The following is a 22,318-nucleotide window of genomic DNA, read 5'->3' as shown; positions in this document are numbered from 1 at the left end:
TGTGGTTGATTTACCTCTTTGGAAGGTCTCCTGAGAATGTCTCCCACACCTCCTCCATTACGTAGTCCCTGGTTTAACACTGTGATTATGCACATGAGCAGAGTGTCGCACACCCGCTCTGTCCCATCGTCTTCATCTATAACCAGGCACACAGGACAGTATATGAAGGGGGGGAAATAGAATAGGATAGAGATCAACAAATAAGCTATTAAGATAAAAAATATATAGAATTTACAGAAAATACATAAAAATCATCAGACAAGGACAGAAAATGTGCTGTATTGGCTTCTAAATATCTACATTTATGTTGGAAAGCCAGTAAGGTCTCAAAATCCAATAAGCCAAAAATTACACAAGATTGACCGTTATACAACACTTCTGTTGTAGCTTCTGCTTTTCAGCACTTTGTTCTCCTCATTTGTAGATTAAAGGATCAAGTAAATCTATGCAACTCTCACAGCCACAACGTTGGCTTTATTTTTCAAATCATTCATGTAAATCTAACTGAACTGAATTTAATTAATGTGAACTAAGAGTGTGTGAAAGGTTTTAAAAACATTCACGTTCAAGAACAAAAAACACTTTATTATTCAAATACAGTCTGACCTACAGTAATTTAAAAATGTTTTGTTCTGATTATACAGAACAGACTGATAGTAAAACACCTTTTCATGGGAACAGCTTATGATGGTGTGACTAAAGATCAAATGGATATGTCAGACTCCCTTGACTCTTCAAATGTGAGAATAAAACAGAAAAATGACAGGAATTAAAGCTGTGTGAACTATGAAGAAATGTAATGTATTATTTATATCACATTTGAAGTGAACATATACTGTAAATAGGAAACGGCAGGTACAGCACAGCCACTGAGGACAAGGAGGAGATGAAGGATGTGGATGAGATCACGTGTGTGCCCCTATGGTGCAGGTGATCCATGGAAACGCAGGAGAACAAACAGGAGAGTGAGTCACCCCCTCTGCCTCATCAAATTTCTTTGTGTGCACGCCCATACGTGTATATTTGTGCGTGTGTGTCACAGTGTGTGTGTTTGTGAGTGTGAGTAACCTTTCAGGAACTGACTACTGGCAGAAAGGTCACTTACACACCCACACCTCAGTCAAACCACAAAATCTTAAGACTTGTTCACTCAACAGTGACTTTCATTAAATGTACTATACAAAATTAGAACAAAATTTATTTAAAAATAAGTCTGGACATCCCTTCATATTCACTCGAAGGAGAAAGTGCATCTAAATTTCTGACTGATACTGTATATATTATATATTTAATTTAATTTTACTTAATAGAACTTACCAGGATCAGATTTAGATGTTAAAACAGGACAGCTATCTTTGATACATGAGTCAGCAACTCCTTTGTTACTCAATAGCTCCCTTTTTCCTTTTGAAAGAACAAAAAAAGAGAAAAAAAGGGAAATGTGTAGTTGATTAATGATAACAGCTCTAAGAATTTACAAATGAAAGAAGATGGTTAAATTGTGCTTTGGCATTGAGACTCCTTCCTGTTAATTCTCATCAGCACGGGTAAAATCAGCAAGAAAGATATAGTCAGACATTATGTAAACTGAGGCAGCAGCTGCTGGGTGGGCGGTGAAGTGTTGCTGAAAAAACCTGAACAAATCATTTGCACATCGGCAAAGCTCTGAGCAGCAGAGGAGCTGTGCTTGAACGTGATCAGCTCAGGCAGACAGGCAGAAGGAGAACTGTACTCCTGGGTCAGAGTGTCACCAAGAGGGCCTTCTTCTCTGACAGAGGGCAGGGCTGGGAGATAAGAGGCAGAGGAAGGAGAGGAGGAAGAAGAAGCAGAGCGTATGGGACAGGGGGGCTGAGGCGGGGCGAACGGGTCACAGCCCGAGGCAGCAGCAGTGTGAACAGGGTGCTCCTCAGCTTTGATGGACCTCCGGTTGTGCCTCAGCTCACCCCACAGCTAACAGATAGACAGGCGTGAGCCCAGCTGGTTACATAACCCACCACTGCTCTGCTGTGTCTGCTGTGCTCTATTCAGCAAAACACAGGATGGCGCGGCCACCAGGTTATGCAACAGGTGCACATGTGCTAGCAGGTTGTCTTCCTGACCATCAGAGCACTGTGCCAGCGCTCATTAACACCCCCACACTCTCCACTGTTTTCAAAACATGTGTCTTTGTATGTATATAGTCTACAGTATAGTGTCCACATTTCATCTATGGAGATTATATGCATGCAAACATTGATTCTATTCTTGATTCTATTTTGGGGGAAATTGTAATCCAAAAAGGTAAATAACAAAACAGAAAATACATGACATTCAATCTGGTGGACCAGCTGTCACAGTGAAACCACAGTGGATTAATTGTGAGGTTTAGAAATGATTGTCAACAATGTCTGATATGGAGCAACTTGGTAGCCAAGTGGTTACAGCATGCCGAATGGCCGCATGGTTGCAACTATCACTAGTTCAGTTCCAGCTGGCAACCTTTTCCACTGTCACTATCTAATAAAAGGCAAAAATACCAAACAAAATGAAAATGATCTTATACGCTGCATATAGAGCCAACACCTGCCTTGTCTTTCAGTTATTTTGGATTTTCTTGAGGTTTGAAACTCATTAACTCTGTCTGAGTCTGAGTTATTGATAAGTTTAGAGCAGGAAAATACCACACAGACAACACAGACGTTTATGAGAGTGCTGCAAAAGAGTGCAGGTTAAGGACACGTTTTAGCTTAACTAAGGTTAAATTCAGGAGCAGCGAAGCCACAGTTTAACAGAAAATACAGTAAGTAAAAATTAGCATACTGTCACAAGCACTACCATAATTATTTTGGAACTAAAGGTTGCAGCCCATCTCTTCACCGTGCATAATGCACTAAACATAACGACTAAGAGTGTTTTAACAGTTTAAGAGGTTCTGACCTGGTGCAGGAAGGCGGTCCACCTCCATGCGGAAGTCGTCCTTGAGGAAGAGGAAGCCGATGATAGAGAAGAAGTAGACAAGAAAGATGGCCAGGACGGCTGTCAGAATAATAGAGCGGCCGTTCCTTGTCACGCTCTTTATCACGTTGAGCAGCGTCTCCTCTCTGATCACCAGGTCGAACAGCTGAGGAGGGAGATCGGCATCAGTGAGTCATCAGCAAATTGATTTATGTTGCCACTAAAGTGCTAAGTGGATAAATCAGTCACAACGTAAGAGAAGTGAAACACGTGAGAGATTTCTTACCAAAAAGCTGTAGAAGAACTCATGTACAAAGAGGCCCAGGACGCAGATGATGGCATAGCCCAAATGGTAGATAAAGAGCATGTCCATAACAACCGCTTTGTAGCCTCGAGTGAACGTCCCCTGGTTGCCCACAAAACTTACAAGAAAAACTAGCTTGTTGAACAGCTGAAAGAGAAGAAAAACAAGGCTCAGGGATACAAAGGAACTCAACAGCTTTGATGTCTGAAGAGGCAAGAACGGACGAATCCCCCAACAACACTGTGTCAAATCTTCCATTACTTACATTGACAGTACCCAGCAACAACAGAGCAGGACCGAGGCCCATAGTGTAGATGGCCCGTAAAATGAGGGAGACCAGGAAGAACAGGATGGCCCACGGCTTGGGTAAGACAGGAAGTAGTGTGGTGAACACTCCCAACGCCACCCACAGTAAGATATTCCAGAACGGGGACAAGGTGCCTGGGCGGAAGAATAAAGCATCAATCAAGGTACCAAGTATCAATTCTCTGAGACATTGTGGCATTTCTCTAGTGAATTATTCATGTGAGCTAAGAGCCTAACTTAATACAACACAGTCAGAGGCAACACTTTAAAATGTCAAACAGTAGTCCATAGGGACCGTCAACTTCATCACTCAAACAGCCGTCTCTTCCTCAGCTCGATCTGTAAACCACCGGAGTGAAGCTCACGATTCTTTAGGAAACTGCAGTGCTCTGATGATTTATTGATAAGAGGCTTTCAGGAAAATACTTCAACACTTATCAGTGAGGCAAAAGATCCACATATAGCTTCACGTTTTAGTGACGCTCCAACCGTCTGATCACACTATGACACAACAACAAAACTCATTTTGTTCACATTTGTAAAATATCTTTGAAAAACCCTGAATATGTGACTGATGGTAACGTGACTCATTTAACAGAGCCTGAATCCAATCTGACAGCATTGCAGATAAAAGCAATTCAAAGAGATGACGTGGAACAGCAGGAAAAAAGTCACAGACACAGGTGTTTTCAGTTAACCTGACCACAGGTTATGTAGGGAATTACATGAGGTCACCAAACTCGACACGCAAATTAAGATGATTAAAGTCTAAGTCTCACCTCAGCAGGTGTAACTAGAGAGTGAGGAGCGCAGCACATTTTGTACACTGAAGTCCAAACAGGAAAATAAGTGAAAACACATGACTAATCAGATGATAGAATCTCCTCATTATTTTGTTTGTAAAACTAAATGTCCCTGTTGGTAGAATTAAGCTGATGAATTAAAAAGATGAGGCACTGTTTAATTAAAGTGAAGTGGTTCTACAGTATTTTTCATCTGTGAGTTTATTAGATGATATTTCAGCACCAGGAGCTGTCCACACCAGAGAGCCACAGCTTGTTATTGGTTTCCACATTCTCGTACTGATTATTTAATGGTAAAAGTTAAATGGAATTTAAATCAGCATCTATACTGTCATACCTACAGCGGATTTCTGAAACGTGTCCAACACTTTGGATGTAGCTCAATAAGAGAAAACAACTCAAATAAGTCTGGTGGAGGCCCAATATCACATGCTGACGAGCAAAAAAACATATGTGGGTTTGAGAAGAAGCTACAGCTCTAACGATGAACGATGTCCGTCAGACTAGCTTTAGCCTCAACCACCAACATCTTACAACATATTACACAAATAATTTCTAGTAGCAAAAAGAAACTCTTACCCTCATCTCCATCATCACCAAAGGGGTAGAATACAGCCACGGCGATGTTGACCAGACAGGCCAGGTAGAAGGAGATGCTCCCCCAAAGAGAGATGTGGCGTGAAAACCAGAACAGAGCCTTATTTTCTGCACACACAGAACAGGAAGCATAAGTACAGAGACACAAACACACAATGTTGCTGCAGGCTCTTCAATTTACTCTGGCCTAACGATAAGCAGACACTCTGGATGATGATCATGAATTCCCATCCTGCAGCCTGCTTGTGCTGCCGCCATCATTATTTTCCGAGCATTGGACCCAGAATTTGAAGACTTACTGCGGATCTTCTTCTGCCACCTCATCTCATTGTAGAGGTTGTCAAACTGCTGGAAGAAGTCGTTAACCTTGCTGCCCTGGTCGTCTCTCTCGGTGGTGGTGAACACGCGCATCTTGGACTCCTCTGTGAGGTACTCGCAGATGTTAGGGACTGGAAAAACTATCTGCTCCATGGTGCGGTCATGACGCACGATCTGGCAAACAGAGATCCAGTAAATCCTCATTACAGATTTGTATTGCGCATTTTTTTTATAGGGAGATGTGGAAAAATGTGATTTGCTTGTTAAATAACGCTTTAGAAATTCAGAGGATGAATGGATGAAGGGAAGGTTTACCTCTATCTGAGCCGTGTGCTTGGCATAGTAAAGAAGGGCGTCATCCTTCTCATTGTCAGAGTCCACCCCTGATCCCGGCCCAAACCCCGACCCCGGCTTCAGGCTCTGCTGCAGGATCTTACTGTGTCTGGCCAGCTAGGTTCCAAAAACAAAGTTACTCAAGGAGGGAACTTCCACCGGACCTCAAGGCAGAGATCTTAGTCAGTCCAAGAGCGATTAAAGATCACAGAGACTTTAAATAATAACAATAACGGTGACGTGATTGACCCCAAGGGATAATTCTCACCGAATCCCACTAATTACTCCCAAGCCTAATCACAACAAAATCATCTTGCGACACAAAATCTAAATATGGACACATCAGACAACTGCACCAGAAGTAAAAACAAGACAATGCAACCTCACGTGACAAGAAGAGGACTGAGACATTTAAAGATATTTGGCCAAAGTAGATGGAATACATTATAATCTAAAGACAAGAACTTACAAAAAGAACCTGAAATAACTCTTTTCTCTGGCCAGTTATATATTAGTAGAAATAAAGTGTGAACACGTCATATCACCACCTTAACCGTAACCAACAGTTACTTATTTACATATCTAGCAGTTACGGAGCAACACTATCGTCATCATTTTTGTAGTCCGTTAACTCCTGAGGGAAACATCTGACTCTTAAGCTGTTAAATGCATCACCATGTTCAACAATTAATTGCTGACTTCTGCTGTCTCTGCTCCTGAGCAGGTAATGTAGGTTTTTAGAGTTTTTTCAATGATAAAAGCCGCCTGCTTTGAATACGACGCTATGAGAGCTGTGAGAGTGAAAGAAAGCATTAAAGTTGCGACCACTCTGCTAAACCAATGAGCTGAAACTCACTATAAAGCTCTGTAAAGCTTTTATGTTTGTATAGCTGGATCCTTGTGTTTGTTTGTCTTTATGTACATCTGGCAGTTAAGACCTAATAAAAGTCCAAATTTATCAGTGTATTTGATTAAAACATGCCTTGACAGAGTGCTGTAGGAGGAAATTATAAAGGACAATAGTGTAACAGTGGAATGCTGTGGGGTTGTTTCTTTTTTCAATGTATTTATTTGTATATGCATTTTGTACAGAAGTGTATGTACAGCAGTTTACTGTCCATGTTCTTATGGTGTACTGTTTATTATTCACACTATTTATTTACTTGTTCATTATTAATTTATAATCTCACACACCATTTAGCAGCTGTCCCAAGGAGCAAATACCACATATCTTCAAAAAGATACTGGATAAGCTCACGTCTAAGTATGTGCGTCATCTGTGGATATGCGTGTGTGTTTCTGCGGTCAACAAAAAAACAAGGGCCAAAAAAAAACCCCTTCCTTGTCATGATGAAACCAGTCTGTTGGTTGGACAAAAATACCCTGTTTGACACTTGACTCTAAAGAGGCAGAAGTGAAATCCCGCTAGACTGTCTGCTCACTTCAACTGACATACACTGTAAATACAGGACACATGCACAGCACAGCACAGCACAGCACAGCACAACTACTTTCTTACTGGCAGAACACACCTATCTCATTTCTTCACTTTTAATACCCTGGACCAGGCCAACCACATTTGTTTAGTAATACAGTGACGACTGCCTGCTTCAGTGAACACCTACGTCTGCAGAGCCAGTGTCACATCCTGAAATCTAATTTTAGAAAACTGGCAGAGCGGTCCGCTCATAGAAGAGCAGTCTTCCATCATTTAGCACAGAGGACACACTCAAATAGGAGCATGCATGTGGACAGACACACACACACACTGGCGCGGTGCACAGCCCTGAGGTCGGCAGAAGGTCAGACAGACAGAGAAAATGCAGTAATGCCTCGGTCACAGACAAAAACAAGCTTGGGCATTTGTATTACCTGGTGGGCCAGGATGTAAATGTTGTGTCCGACGTCTCTGGGCTTGATCTTGTCTCCTACACTGTCCTCATCCTCCTCACTCTCCAGACCCTGGGCGTAGGCTTCCTTCATTACATCCACCTGATGCATAAAAGTTATGAAAAGTTACTCCTACAGATTTTACATGGGACCCAGATTTGTGTGTGTGTATGTGTGTCTCTGTCTGTCTGTCTGTCTGTGTACCTAAAGACAGACTTACCAGTTCAGTGGGTCTCATCTTGTAGAGAATCTTTTCTGCGTTCTCACTGTCATGGCGGCTCTCCATGATGGCCAGGAGGAGTTTGGAGGCATTGTTCTACAACACAAGGCTTCACCAATGAGCTTTTACATTTTGATTAACTACAAACTACAGAGCTGAATAATTCAGGAATTAATGACTCAATGGATGCTATTTTCAGTAGAATCAAACCATTTGAATGCTGTAATTTCATGAATGAGTTGTTAGACCAAACAGCTCAGCAGTTAAACAGATACACACATAATGTGTAGCAAACAGACATCGGCCATCACATTCCCCTGCTCTAGCACGATAGGGAATTACTACTGTAAACCAGTTCAATTGTTGCTATAGTAATGGCTGTCAGCGGTTACGTGTCACAGCGAGCTGCCTCTCAGAGACACCTACTGCTCACCTTGAGCTCCAGCACCAGGTCCAGCCGATGCTTTCCCAGGGGATTGATGGAGTTGACAATCAGCGCTATGATAATATCGATGCCATTTGACTCATGCTTGGCTATACAGGTCTGGTAAAATAAGAAGGGCACAGTTAGAGCGAAAGCACATTAGACCACAACAGATTTCACCAAAAAACACCCACAGAATAGAGTGGTATTAGATCTTTATTAATCCACAGCTGATACTGAAAAACCTGTGCTGTGTATGTTGCAGACAGAAAGAGAGTCTGGATGTATTGTATATATAATGCTAGCCAACATCTTGGTGCTCAAACATGTTTATAAAAGTCAGTTGCCAAACAGCATGTATTGAAATTCAAGAAATACAAGACTTTAATGTCCCTTTTCCCAGTGTAGTGAGTATTTTTTTCTCTCACACCATAGGTCATGAATGTGACACCTTTTGACAGTTACGATTTCACACTGTGACTGTGGCTTTAAATCAACACCCCCTCAAACAAGCTATATCATCGATACATGATCAAAATCTCCTAAAATAATACTCTCATCATCCTGTTTAATACTACATTAACATATCGTCTTCATAACTATTCAATAAACAAAACCTACCTACCACTAAACTAACCAATCCTCCCCCCTACCTGGTTTTCATGGCAGGGTCCCTGGCAATATTCTGTAATGGTCTCCAGAGTTTGGCGAACCAGATCCACATTACTCTCATTAATGTAGAGGCCCAGCAGCCCGAGACCTCCAGTGGTGCTTCCACAAATACAGTCCAAGAACTGAAGAGTCTCACACACCAGGTTATAGTTTGTTTTGTTGTTCTGGTTTCGCAGGAAGTTCTGGAGTCAGAGCAGAAAAACAACAGTTCAATCAGCAGCCACTTTTAACAGTTCTTACCCTACTAATCACAAAAGAGGTCAGTACCTGCAGGTCTGAATTGTGGTTCTCACAGAGCAGCTGTAGGTAACGAAGGATCGGCTTCATGATGGTGATGGTGGGGCTCATCTGGGTTTCTTCTAAAGCCTCTTCGGCCCCGACTATGTCGCTGTTCTGGCCGAGGCCTTCGAGGTCAGGATCCAGCTCTTTTCGGAAGGCACAGAAAGCCTTTGAGGTGACTGAGGAGGCCTCCTTCAGCTGCCCTCGCATGTCCTCCCTCATATGAAGCCCTGAGTCTTTCCCTAGAGCGCAGCATGCAGGTACAAAGAGATGATGAAAACATGATTCATTGTTTTATTTTTGGACTGTAGAATATCTTTGGAAATGGACGGAGGGAAACAAGTTAATCTGAAATATGCTAAAAGTTACTATTTCAGATAATGATGAGTGGCAGCCTGCATTGTGGCATTCTAGACATAAAAATAAAGTCTGAGCCCCCCCTCGACAAGTGGGCGATTATTGAGTGGGGTTCTGTAGCATGAAAGTACCCAGTCTTGATACAATGGCCTTTTGATAGGCTGATGTGGGCCGTCACATGGCCTCTGACATGTGACTGCAGGAACTGGGAACAACAGTCTGCTCAGAGGTCACCAGGGCAACAAAGATCATTCTGGGTTTATACTCCACTATCGTTTAAAGGCAAGGCCGTGGTGAACGTGAGGACCACACATAATGGAAAAGCGTTAAGGTTTCCAAGGTCATATTTGAGCCCATTTTGTTGCTTTTCACACTCACTCCAGGTTTCTATGGAAATACTTGGCTGCGATCAGGAATTCACCCCAGTCACTTTTAAATGCACTTCTCTAGTTGTGACATTATCATCCAGTTGGTTGACTTTAAATAAACCTCACTTACTTTAAGCTTCATTTTGATGTCGTGGTTTGCTGCATGTGTCTAACTGTACTCAGGAATGAGGCAGAGGAGCCATGCTGTGTACAGAAAGGTTAAAATGCATCATTACTCTGTACTTTACCTTTCTTTAACCTGCTGCTACTGGCGTCACTGTCGTCATCCCTTTTTCTGCAGCTGAGCTCAAACATGTTGACAGACACGGTGGCTCGGATCTCTTGCTGGGCCAAACGCATGCGGTCGTAGAAAACCTTGAAGAACCTCTCAGACTTCTTCTGCTTGTACAGTTGGTTATAGAAGGAATTCTGGGTGGGAGCATAGTAGTTATCAACATAAATCTAAAGTCGAGTGTGTGTGTGTGTGTTTGTGTTCTGGCTTTTAGCTGATCAATGTCTGTGCTGCCCACCTGTATCTGTGTGTTTCCGCCCTGGAGAAGGGCAATGCCCAGCAGGATGCTCTCCTCAAACACCCGGTCATTCTTGGTGTTCACAATCAGGTCAATCACCAGCTCAGATGCCCCAACGTTATCCAAGAGACACTGGATCTCCACCACACTGCTGCCTGGCTTGTCGGAGTCTAGCATGGGAGAACCTCCTGCAGAGATTAAATATCATAATTTAACATAATTGTGCTCTTAACAGATATAACTACACACATGAGTGATCATTACTTATTGAACCCCAATATATATATAATATATATGAATTTATTTGATAAAAATGTATTTGATGCTTTTATAGCTATTTGACTACATAGTGTGACTATTTAACTCTATCTATCTATCTATCTATCTATCTATCCGTCTATCTATCTGATGCTTAAGGAATCCCTTTAGCCAGATTCAACATCTGCCAGAAGTCGTCAAACAGCACTTCTCCTAGGAAGCAGAGTGCTGTCATGTTAGCTGCTGTTGTTTCCTCTGCAGTGAGTAGTTATTGCAGTGTCTATTGGGTTTATTTGGGGTTCTCAGTACCTCCGGATGACGGCTTGACAAAGCCGCCAGATGAGCTGTTTCCACTCCCAAGCTCTGACTTGGAGAGAAGCTTTTGATTTCCAAAGTAGCGTGTGAGGAGAATTTTCCTCAACTCGTTTCCCTGTGAAGACAGAAATCATAACATTAAATCCATATCACAGTCTGAGAGAAAACCAGCCTCAAACCAGGAAATTCACACTTGAACACATTTTGAAAAAGTAGCATTTTGTGGGCCACAACCATAAAAATAACATCAGAGAGAAGGACACTTTAACAAATGTCCCATCCAAGCGAACATTTGTGGTGTGTTCACTGGAATGAAATCCATCCAATCATTCAAACAAGAGGGGGCTGCACAGATTTCATCTTACACCTAATGGGAATGATCAGCGTCATCCCATGATGCATTTCTTTCTTGATGGAGCGATGGCTTCCTGGATGACAATGCCCTTATCAACAAAGAAATTGGAGCCTCTCATTGAGGAGCATGACAGTAATAGTGCTGTCTACTAACAAATTGGCCGCCGAGTTAAGCTAACCTCTTTTCATCTTAGGTTTGTTTTATTTCAGTTTAGAAATTTGTGCTAGTCTTTCCTGAAATGTGTTGTATTGACATAAAAGCTGACAATTGGAAAAAATGCACATAAATGGTGCACACAGCAGCAAAAAGTGATAAAAGGAGGCAGCACGAAACAATGCATAACACCAGTGCGCTTCTAGCGGAAAATTTGTCATAAGACTAGTTATTTTCTTCCCATCTCTCACAAACATCTCTGTGCGTCTTGTGACATTTGACGCAGACGAGCAGAAATGAGATTAAAGGATTCATGGAGATAATCTCCCGACTGTGGTTGTGTAATCGAAGTGAGAGAGTGATTGACAGGTGGATGACTTGCATTGTGCCTGTCACCACCTAGCTTTATTGCAACAGGAGGTATCAATCGACGGACGGCATATAAAGAATGTATAGACTCTAAGGGTGGTCCGCACCCGTTTCTATGGCAGCGGTTCAAATTGCCCTTTTTCTGATGCCCTTCACCCCCCCCTCATTATTGATGAATGGAGTGGAAGGATGAATGACCAGATGGACGAGCAGATTGATTGAAGGGCGGAGCAAAAGGATGAATGGACTATAGTGAGCCACCTGTGGTTTCCATGGAAACATGTTAGGACAATCAGCCTTCTCCTGACATACAGGTGGTGGACAAAATAACATGAACACCTAAACACAATAGATCTTGGCAGTAAAATACTGCGGTGTCACTGAGGTGTTGATCCAATTGAAATGACCATTTTCTAGTCAATCAACAAAATGTTTATCGCCAACAATTTTAATATGTGACTAATCATTGAATTCAAGTTTAATCATTTTGTTATATCAGTAGAAATGTATATGTTCAGATTAATCAATAATGACAATTCATTGTTCATCTAATGACATTTTCCATTTGGCATATTGTACAATGTCAGAACCTTTTCCCTTTGTTACAATTTTGCTTATTTGACCTCTGTGTCGCTCTGCAAGTTTCCTTATTGTGGTTGTCACACCTCTATTAAAGCTGACACATACTGCTAATTGAAATTCAGCTTTATATGACTCATTTGTGTAGCTGCCTTTGTAAGTGTTGTTTGCTGTCGGTGTTCCTTACAGTAATTTGCTGGTGCATTGCAAACATTGCAAAACTGCAATGAGGTGCAGGAAATGAGGCACCTCCATGTCTCACCACAAAGGCTGCACAGGTCCAGGAACAGTCCAGCAGGAGAGCCTCAAACTAAGAGCACTGAACACTGAAGATATGGAGGAGCACGTGTAGCTGATGCTCCCTGTGTCAGTAAACACTCCATCTCATCTGCAGTCAGCAGAGACACTTGTCTGCCTGCACTGTCTGGCTGACTGTCTCACAAATACACACACACGCACACTTCTTGAACTGAAGGTGAGGATCCATTGAGCTAGCCTCTCTCATTTTAACACATTCTCAGAGCAACTACAAACTCAGCAGCACTGCACTCTGTAAGGCAGCGCATCCCAATGCACACTCTTTGACAGATTGCAGATTGAATCATGTTTGACTTAACATTTCCCCTTTTCTGACAGAGGACGTGTTGGTTTAGCTACAACTCTCAAACACCAGTGAAAGAAATGTTCCAGCGGGGGGGAAGTTGAAAAAGAGGCGGGGGTGACAGGTTTTTGCTCTTGTTCACCTCCCTTCTGGGTGATGCAGTCTGCTGGCTAGGTCTGCAGAGAGAGAGAGAGAGAGGAGAGGGGAGGCAGGATGGTGGCAGAAGAGAGTCAGCCCAGCCTGACTCATCTGCTTGCTGCTGCATAGACGAGAAAAAACTCCAGTCAGGTGATGTAAGAGCCACGAGAAAGAAAGAGAGATAGGAATAGAGGTAGAAGAACTGACAGAAGTAAAGGCGGGGGGGAGAAGAGAGGAACAAACAAAACCTAGCGAGGAGCAGACAGACGCGGCGTTTTAAAATGTGCACCGGCACGCCACACTGCGGCTCTGGTGTCCAAGCTGGGGATGAGCTGCCGATCCCCACCTCGGACATCCACGCAACCCCTTCCCCCCGCCTCCCTCCCCCAGCCCGCTTGCAGCTCTGCTGTCTGCAGATCTCTCCGACTCCAGAGAGATGCATGGAGGAAAAAAAAAAAAAAAAAAAAGACAAAGACACAGCCTGCCCTGTGCTTCTTTAGGTGGTCTGAAAGCTCACACAGGCAGCGGAGGGCAGCACCAGCTGTGAACCAAGACAGACAGTGCCAGGAACAGGCGGGGGAGGCTTGAGCTGCTCGGGTCAGACAAGGTCGATAACAGAGGAGACTCAGGCCACAGAGGAGGAGAATGTTACCCAAACAGAGGTTCAGATCGGAAGGGCTAATACTTTGCTTTTTTGTTTTACTTTCTCCCACAACAGAAATACGAGAGGACTCCGGGTGTGTGTCTTTTGTAAACAGTGGGGAACGCTGATCAAGTACACTGTGACAAAGTACAAGTTGAGACTCCCCTCAGGCCATTTGAGGGCTGAACAACTTTACCATCAGGAAGCAACATTTAGGTCCCTGCAGAAAATGTAGTCAGCACACTTTGTTAAAGTGAAACTCCACCCTCTATTGTTGTTGTCAGTAGCACATGATACTAAAACTCAGTCTGAAACTCAGTAAGATCATGTGCAGTATAAAATGACGTGTTGCATGTTATCTAATAAAGACCTCAGTCTCTAAGGAGTCAGTGAGCTCCTCCACAGCTTGGAACTGGGGGGGGGGTTAGGGTTAGGGGGGGTGGAATGAAAAGGTGCGTAATATAATACATATCCATATCACAGTGTTTTGCAAGGCTTTCTCGCCGAGGGAGTTATCTCACCAAAAGGACAAAATCAGGAAATCAAGACTCATACAGTCACGTTATCCTGACGCTTTAGTACAGACACTTTGGGAACATGAAGTAAGGGAGTGAAGACAGAGATGAGGGAAGACATGGGCAGAGCTGTAAGCTACTCCAGAGAAAAGTGACACCATGTAATTTGTATTTTTTCTGAGAATTTTGTTGTTTTTTTTTAAAAAACATTTTTGTTTCAGTATTTCTAGACCCACCCTATTTCCCAGGTGTCATTCATATTTGGAAATAAAAAGGTAATGATTTATGGACCCATAAATTCCTCAAGGAGTTCCTAAGACTTCTGGAAATAAGTGTAACTGGTGCTAATTATTAGGAAAATAGATGAAAACTGTGTTGTAGTTAAAAGTTGATAGTTTATAAGCAGTTGGCTTCAATTTATGACTTGAGGATTTTAAAAATTCTGGCTACAGCTGTGGATACAGGATGAGTAAACAGCAGCTAGAGCTATATGCTGCTAGTGTTAATAACAGACTGAAATATTGTTAGTGGACTGTAATGCCGGCCTATACTGAGCTAAATTTGGCAGTCAGAACCATTTCTCTTACATTTCTCCTCTTCCTCATTTCAAATCTCTTCCCTTCGGCAGGGTATGAAACATTTCATGACCAGCAGTCACTACAGGTGGCTCTGCAGCTTCGTACACAGGCCCTACCGTGGTACACTCATCTGATAAAATTCTGTCAGAGACATGTGCATCACATGCCGCTATTTACAATGTTTTCAAGCTGCATTTCAGCAGCACATAAAATGCTTTTACCCAACAAACAAGTACATCCGCAAAACAAATTAAGCCTGCATGTGAGAGCAATTGGTGAGACTGATTCAGGGAAATACAAGACGAGCAGCGTAAACAAGTATTCAGAAAAAGGAGAACTGTTAGCTGGTGGGTTCATCATGGAAGTGTTACATGTGATTCACTAACATTGTTAAGTGCTGATTGTGGTTGTTAGGAACACTGTAATGTTGAATGTAGGTTTAACTGCGAGGTCCAACCGAGGCTCGTTTATCTGGTGTGCCACACTGGTACCTGAGCATGCATACAAGGTGGTCACAATAAGAGAAATGTCTTACAATAAAACAACCCTCCATAAAATTACATTTTGCAGAGATTTAGTTATGCTAGTGGCTTTATGGATGTGGTGTTAGCCTGTCTGTCGGTCGGTCAGTTCACCACTTTGGTCCAGACTGAAATATCTCAACAACTATTGGATGAGTTGGTGATACATTTTGTACAGATATTCATGTTCCCCAAATATTTTTGATGGTGCCATACTTTTCATCTAGCACCATGATCAGGTTGCTAAAATGGCATTCCCATCAGCCTCAGCTGTATTTGTGTTTCGTATTTGGTAGCAAATTGTAACCACCGATATTATACCTGCTATGCTGAAGTTAGTATTCTGGGCATGTTAGCATGCTGACATTAGCATTTAGCTCTGGGCACCGCTGTGCACAATCACAATTAAAGAGTCTACATAAGTGAGTCAAGTGGAATACAGATGTATAGCTTTATTAGAGGTGTGATCACGTTTTTCATAAAAGCGTCATGACTGCAACAAATGGGAACCTACAGAGGGGCACAGAGGCAAGGCAGTTGCTACCTAAATTGCCAGTACCAAGCATTTTATGTAGAGTGGTAACGAGGAAAACAGGCCTCAAACTGATGATGACGTAAAGTATGGGTCAAACGCAGGAAACCTGTGTTTGCAACATTGACTGAAAGGCTTCTAATGGGAAATGTTCTGAATAGCACTACAAACCACACCCTCAGTACCTCTGACCTCTGACAGTGGTGATCAAGGAAAATGAGATTCATATTTACCGCAGGGCTACTGGATGTCACTCAAAGGCGGTTCTATAGTTTTGTCCCATAGCTTTGTGCATTAGCAAAACCGAAAGCTTTAAGTCAAATTATCAGTTTAATCATTCAAAACACAAGTTGCAATTCATGTTATTCATCCGGTCGCCTGTCATGTGCCTCCCTGAGCACAAGAGACCTAACTCACATGCAATCAAATTCAAATAACATGCTGTGAACTGTGTCGAATCACTGTTCACAATGACAATTCATCTCATTCATAGTGGTCGTCAGCTGAATGAAGACAAGGCCTTTTGCATTTTTACAAGTGCTTTTAGAGGACGTCGTGGCTAGGAGCTAGAAGAGCTCAGCAGGCACTGTGCTCCTGGTCTGAAGGCATTTCTGCACAGGGTACACAGACTTCCTGTGCCCAGTTACAGCCAGACCAGACAGACAAACAACATGTGCTAATCCCTCATTGCTATGGAAACCAAAACAAAATACTCAACACACACCTGACTGATGGATCAGGGGCTGTGAGGGCGAGAGGGAAGGAGGTAAGGAGGGGAGGAAGGACCTTCTAAGCACAAACTCAGTTGCTAAAACATACAGGACAAATAGATTTCCACACAAATTATTTGGGTTTTTTTTGGTATTCCATAAATTCATGAAACATTAAGATTTGGGTTCTACATTTCATAACTCCAACTTTCTGACTAGATCCGGCATGCTGTGTCAGCCTGAATCCAGCCAAAGGTCAAACTGTAGGAGATATCCATGAGCTCACCCAGCTCCCTCTCTGCCTGCCTGCCTGCCAAGCCTGCTCCCTGTGGATGAGCCTAAGACATGTCCCACTACTCCCATCAGCAGACAGACAAACAGGGAAAACCCTGCAGGATGAGCTCACACACAGACAGCCAGCGTGGCACTGCATGTTTGGGAGTGTGTGTGTGTGTGTGTGTGTATGTCTGAGCAAAGCTTTCCGTCTACATGCGTCTGTGTGATGCGCTTAGCATTGAGAGGGTGGTAATCTGTAAATCTGCTTTGCCTTGGGCAGGTGGTGTGAAACTTGGCAAGCAAGGAGGAAAGAGAGGGAGAGAGGGACGAAAAGAAAAAGACGGACAGAAAGACAGATGGACAGACAGACAGCGTGTGAATGACAGAGATGAGTGTGAAAGAGAGGGAGGAAAGAGAGTGTGAGAGAGGTTTATATTACATAACAGGCTTTTTCAATCCTCTGTAAATAAGAAGACACGCTGACGTGCACATACACATGACAGCACATTACATTCATATGCATGCATGTGTTCACAGAAAACATCAAGGACTTAATAAATACAACTTGAGCCAAAGGACAAGTCCAGTGATAATGTATATTTCTTCTTATTTCCAACCAATCCCATGAAAAGAATAAAACCAACAACAAACTGATCCCACAAGCAAGCACTGTCTGTGTACCCAGAGCCTGATATAACGTATTCCTCTCTGCCAAAACTATCAAAAATTGGGTTCCTTCATTATGATAAACCTGGGTACTGTAGAGTCTATGCATTTTGACTCAATGCTGGCCATAGTATTTACACTGCATGGAAATGCACTGGCGTCATTTATGTATAGTTAAAATGAAATGAGGAGAAAGAGTCGGGGTGTGACATGCAACAACAGAGGACATTGTAATCACAGTATGTTATGTGTGTCTTAGCCACTAGGCCACCACGATGCTCCGCCCTGGTGGCATTTTAAGGCAAATGACAACATGCACCATTCTGTTGCTTTAAATATTCAGCATCAAACGTGTATTAATCCACAGTTGAAAATAGTCCTTTACAAATGCAATATTCATTCCTGTTTGAGTATCATGTGGGAAAAACTACAGTGCCCAGATGATTCAAGATATTACTATGTAATGAAACTATGTATTTGTGACCCACTTTTAAAGATTTACGTCTTCAGTAGCAACAAATGTGCTTGCACCCGAGTATCACAGACGGGGTAGAGAAGTCGGACAGTTTTGCGAGATGGACTGACGCTGCAATTGCTTGGATTTTCATGGGATTTTTAACAATTAGAAAACTACAGAATAACTTCACCCCCTTTACGTCAAATACATGAAGATACATGAAATAATATTTACCATTTAAGTCTATGATGGCAATTCATACATATTTTCTGCTAATTCATGCACATTTTCGCCCCATGTAATATTAGCATAATATTTGTCTCTGTATTTTTCCTCCCCAGAAAGCCTCCCTCACCATCTTGAGGGCTAGTGGGAGCATGAACATTTATAAAGCTGCCCTTAACTGACAGCCAGAACAAGTGAAGCACAGCAGTAAGAGCCAACACATCTCTATGCAGTGACTGCTGCAGATCTTCCCCTTGCTGCCCGACCAGCGCTCCTGGCATGACCCAGGCAACAGAGATCAGGGCCTGGGTGGGACTAGAAGGGAGAGAGATAGAGAAAATAACTCAGGCAGCAGACAGAATGCGATAGACTGAGACAAAGCATGGAGGGGGCAAAGGAGGAAGAGAGAGGCAGTGAGCGGACAGAAGAGTGAGAGTAAGGAGGGAGGGAGGGAGGGAGGGAGGGAGAACGTGATGGTCCACGTGACGTTGGCTCAGCCACTGCAGGCTGTTACGTAAGCGCACCCCCTGCCCTGTCTCCTCATGGACTGAGCAGACTCCGCTTCTCTCCAATCCCTCACCCTGCAGCCGCTGCCCACTTTTTTTTCCCTTCCACTCACATGGCTCCTCACATGGCTGCCTCTCTCCCTCCCTCCCTCCCTTCCTTGATCACTCTCCCTCCATCTCTTTCTCTCACTCTCCTCCACCCACTCATTGCACCCCAGGGGAGCCACCAACCTCTGCTGCCTATGCTGTCACTCTGTCTCTCTCTCCTTCTGTTTTTTGTCTGTCTGCCTCTCCCTCTCTCATTATTTCCATCAATCGTCTCTCTCTCTCTCTCTCTCTCTCTCTCTCTCTCTCTCTCTCTCTCTCTCTCTCCCCCTCTCTCTCTCCTGTGCAGTGAGGCTGCAGCTCCACGCTCAGGGCTACGGGGATATGACAAAGAGAGGCCACAAATACATGCCTGAGCACACTCACGCACACCTACACAAACTGACATTTCACATATCGTTACCGCACTGTCTGGCTTCTCGAATGCGCCGAGCCGCTTTTAAAAAGTGACTGTTTTTCCACTTTGAATTCCTCTGATCTTGTTCCACACAACTGTTGAATAATTTGCCTTTCGAAAAACAGCTTGGCTGACTGACACAAGATGCAAACACAAACAGGGAAAACAAAACTCTTGACTCCTCAAGCAGCTGCAAGTGACACTGGCTGGCATGCGCTATATTGAGAAAGGTAGTCTTGACAGTATTACTAATGCAATTACGCAGAAAGAGAGGATGAAGGCACATACATGTATTCTATTTTAACAAGTGATACTCTGGTGCAGCTAAAACAGCCTTTAGTGGGACTGCACTGTCAGCCAAGCACGATCATGTCTGCATGAAATCTCACATGGTCTCAGGAAAGGAACACATGCTTTCCCCCAGTTATCTTCAGGACAACATTTAGAACAATAAACAGTTCCAAGCATTGCGAAATAAAGGTTTTATTATTTTATTATCTTCAGATGCACACTGATTGAAGTCTTGACTGGAGCAGCACATTCATGTTGTGTCACCTCCTCTCACCGTGCAGCTGGAACAAACTCTCCTAAACCTTCCAAAGGTGATTACAGACCTGACTTTTTTTTTTGTACTTTGGCCCTCACCCTCCACCCCCTTGATGTGCACAAGCACACACGCAGTCACCTCCTTAAGTCTCCACCACCAGCTCTTGTCATTCACTTTCCAGGCCTGTGGCTGAGAGAGGGGTGCAGCAGGAGACGGGCTCCTGCACCCCCCCACCCCCACCCCACACTCGCTGCAGTATTGATTTGTTTGTTCAGTGCTTGCCCCCCTCCTCCTCCTCTTCCTCCTCCTCCTTCACCCTCCCTTACTTCCTCCCTCCTATTCTCCCTCTCTGTGTGAGTGTGTCCTCAAGTGCCTCCCTGCCTTATGTAACATAGAAAGGCCCACAGCATACTGATGAAGGGGAGTCTGGGCTCTGGGCCGACAGACCTGGGAGAAAACAAGGACTCCTCGGCAATGCTGACAGGAGTACAGCACTGCTGTCCTTTAAAGACAGGGCGAAATCCACAATAAACTTTATGATAATATTACCTAATTAATGGGTTTTTATGTAACAGTGGGAGTTTGAGGGACTTTACTTGTATTTACTTGTGGGAAATTTTACTTCTAAACTTTAATTTGACAATTATTTAATGAAAACCATGTTTCAGTCCTCATGCAGGGACGAGTACTCACAGACTCCTGAAAGCATTCCTTCTTGTCCAGCATCTCTCTGAGTGTCTGCAGGATCTTGATACACAGCTTCTCCTCCTTTTCCATAAGTTTCTTGGTGTGTTTGATCAGTCTGACAGAGTGACGGGAGAAGTGGTGTATCATTTACTGTATCAATGCAGTCAATGGCTCACAAGCAAAAACAAAACAATAGTTTATTGATCGCCACAGTTGAAATCTCCTTTTCTGTTCTCCAGGGAGGTCAGACAACAGCAGCAGAGTAACAGCACCCCTGGAGGTTTGATGATGTATCAGAAATCTAATATTTTAATACTTCACCGACTACTGACACACTGAATTAACATATTTAAATATTTATTATAGCTTGCCTTAAAGTTAAATGTTGATCTTTGTAATGTCATATTGAATTTCAAATATGTTGTTTTGTAATTGTGTTTCTTCATTTCTAGCCCCTTTCCAAAACCTCCCTAACAACTAAATGAATATAACAAAAACAGTTGGTAGTTAATTAGTGTAAGTTAATGCTATTTTTCATTTCTGGCATGTCAATCTTTAACTTATGATATACAGAATATCAGCAAAAAGTAGCCATCAAAAAACAGCTATCAGCAACTTCTGTCAAAAATCCTGACTCATCTAGCCGCAAAACACTACGTCAGCCATGCTGCCGGTCTCCCTGTAGCTAAAACAACATTTTAAAATGTGACTTCAAGGCCTTCAAAAATGAAAGATGTGTTTCTTGTTGTAGACACAGTTTATGGACAGCGACTTACTTGGACATGAAAGCTCCGCTCTCACAGCGTAACCGAGCAGCCTCTGGAAACAGCAGCTCCGGGCTGTGAAGAACATCCACCAGAACAGAAAACTCTGCCTGAACCTTCGGACTGAACTGCTCCTCCAGACAGGACACAACCCCCTGCACATCACAGACAGACACACATAAAGGCTCAATCAAACACTGTCCTGGACAGATTGATACGGCTCAACATCATACATTAAGCCCTTGTTAAGATGTCAATTTGGACGCTCCTCTTCATGTCGTTTTTTAGCCACGCCAGCAATACGGCTTTATCAGTCGGCTGTGTCGGTTGGTCGGTCCAACTCTTTGGTCCAAACTGTAATATTTTAACCACTTTTACACAGACATTTATGGTCCTCAGAAGATGTAGCCAAGTAATGCTTTTGGTTTTTAAGTGAAGCGTGTCAAACATTGGATGGTTTGCCATGAAGGATGACTTAAAATAACTTTGGTGATCCCCTGAATTTTCATCTAGTCAAAATCTTCATTTGTTCAACACTAGATCAAATTTCATGACAAGATACCTGCTAAATAATGATATTCCCATCAACCTTAGTGTTAACTAGCAAATGTTACCATGCTCACATGCTAAACAAAGATTTCGAACATTGCTTAATGATTATCATTGCAGGCATGTTAAGCTTAAAGCACTGCACCTGCAGCTTCTCAATGATGTTCTTGTAGTCAGGGCCACCCAGGGGCTCCTTGCGGGGTCGTGTGCGGGCAGAGATCCTCCAGTCCTTGGCTGCTCGCTGCACCATATTGCTATGGACTTTGAGAGACAGAGTGTTGACCTGACTGTCCAGGTCCACTGGGATGGCTATGGCCCGTGCCTTAGCTGGGGAGGAACGGAGGAACACAAGGGGTTAGATGTCGGGGTGAGTTTGTCTGTTCTGATCAGACAGTAAATGCAGCACAGGCACCAAAACACCAGTGGATTCAGAAGAGCATCCCAGTGGTTAACGGGGCTGCCAACTTTTCTGTTTAGTCTGGAGTGGGATTTGATGTCAGTGAAGTTGGTGTCTTTTATCAGCGGGCCTTCTTACCC

General features: G+C 43.2%; 1 protein-coding gene across 2 annotated transcripts in view; it reads right to left on the bottom strand.

The window, feature by feature from the left end:
• itpr2 (inositol 1,4,5-trisphosphate receptor, type 2) overlaps window positions 1-22,318 on the bottom strand; it is a 56,636-nt gene that overhangs the window by 10,522 nt on the left and 23,796 nt on the right. For both annotated transcript variants that reach the window (XM_070831489.1, XM_070831491.1), the window contains exons 35-53: window positions 21,927-22,108; window positions 21,245-21,387; window positions 20,475-20,583; window positions 10,903-11,023; window positions 10,336-10,523; window positions 10,054-10,234; window positions 9,069-9,322; window positions 8,783-8,983; window positions 8,139-8,249; window positions 7,706-7,801; window positions 7,468-7,587; window positions 5,578-5,712; window positions 5,244-5,436; window positions 4,927-5,052; window positions 3,504-3,679; window positions 3,221-3,385; window positions 2,917-3,100; window positions 1,318-1,404; window positions 15-136 (exon numbers count right to left, since the gene is read on the bottom strand). In XM_070831489.1, the coding sequence (XP_070687590.1) occupies window positions 15-136; window positions 1,318-1,404; window positions 2,917-3,100; window positions 3,221-3,385; window positions 3,504-3,679; window positions 4,927-5,052; window positions 5,244-5,436; window positions 5,578-5,712; window positions 7,468-7,587; window positions 7,706-7,801; window positions 8,139-8,249; window positions 8,783-8,983; window positions 9,069-9,322; window positions 10,054-10,234; window positions 10,336-10,523; window positions 10,903-11,023; window positions 20,475-20,583; window positions 21,245-21,387; window positions 21,927-22,108 (2,894 nt within the window). The remainder of the gene's footprint in view (window positions 1-14; window positions 137-1,317; window positions 1,405-2,916; window positions 3,101-3,220; window positions 3,386-3,503; window positions 3,680-4,926; window positions 5,053-5,243; window positions 5,437-5,577; window positions 5,713-7,467; window positions 7,588-7,705; window positions 7,802-8,138; window positions 8,250-8,782; window positions 8,984-9,068; window positions 9,323-10,053; window positions 10,235-10,335; window positions 10,524-10,902; window positions 11,024-20,474; window positions 20,584-21,244; window positions 21,388-21,926; window positions 22,109-22,318) is intronic.

The sequence above is a fragment of the Pempheris klunzingeri genome, chromosome 5, assembly GCF_042242105.1.
Source record: "Pempheris klunzingeri isolate RE-2024b chromosome 5, fPemKlu1.hap1, whole genome shotgun sequence".
NCBI lineage: Eukaryota > Metazoa > Chordata > Actinopteri > Acropomatiformes > Pempheridae > Pempheris > Pempheris klunzingeri.
The sequence above is the reverse complement of the archived record's forward strand: the minus strand, read 5'-3'. Positions and strand labels throughout refer to the sequence as shown.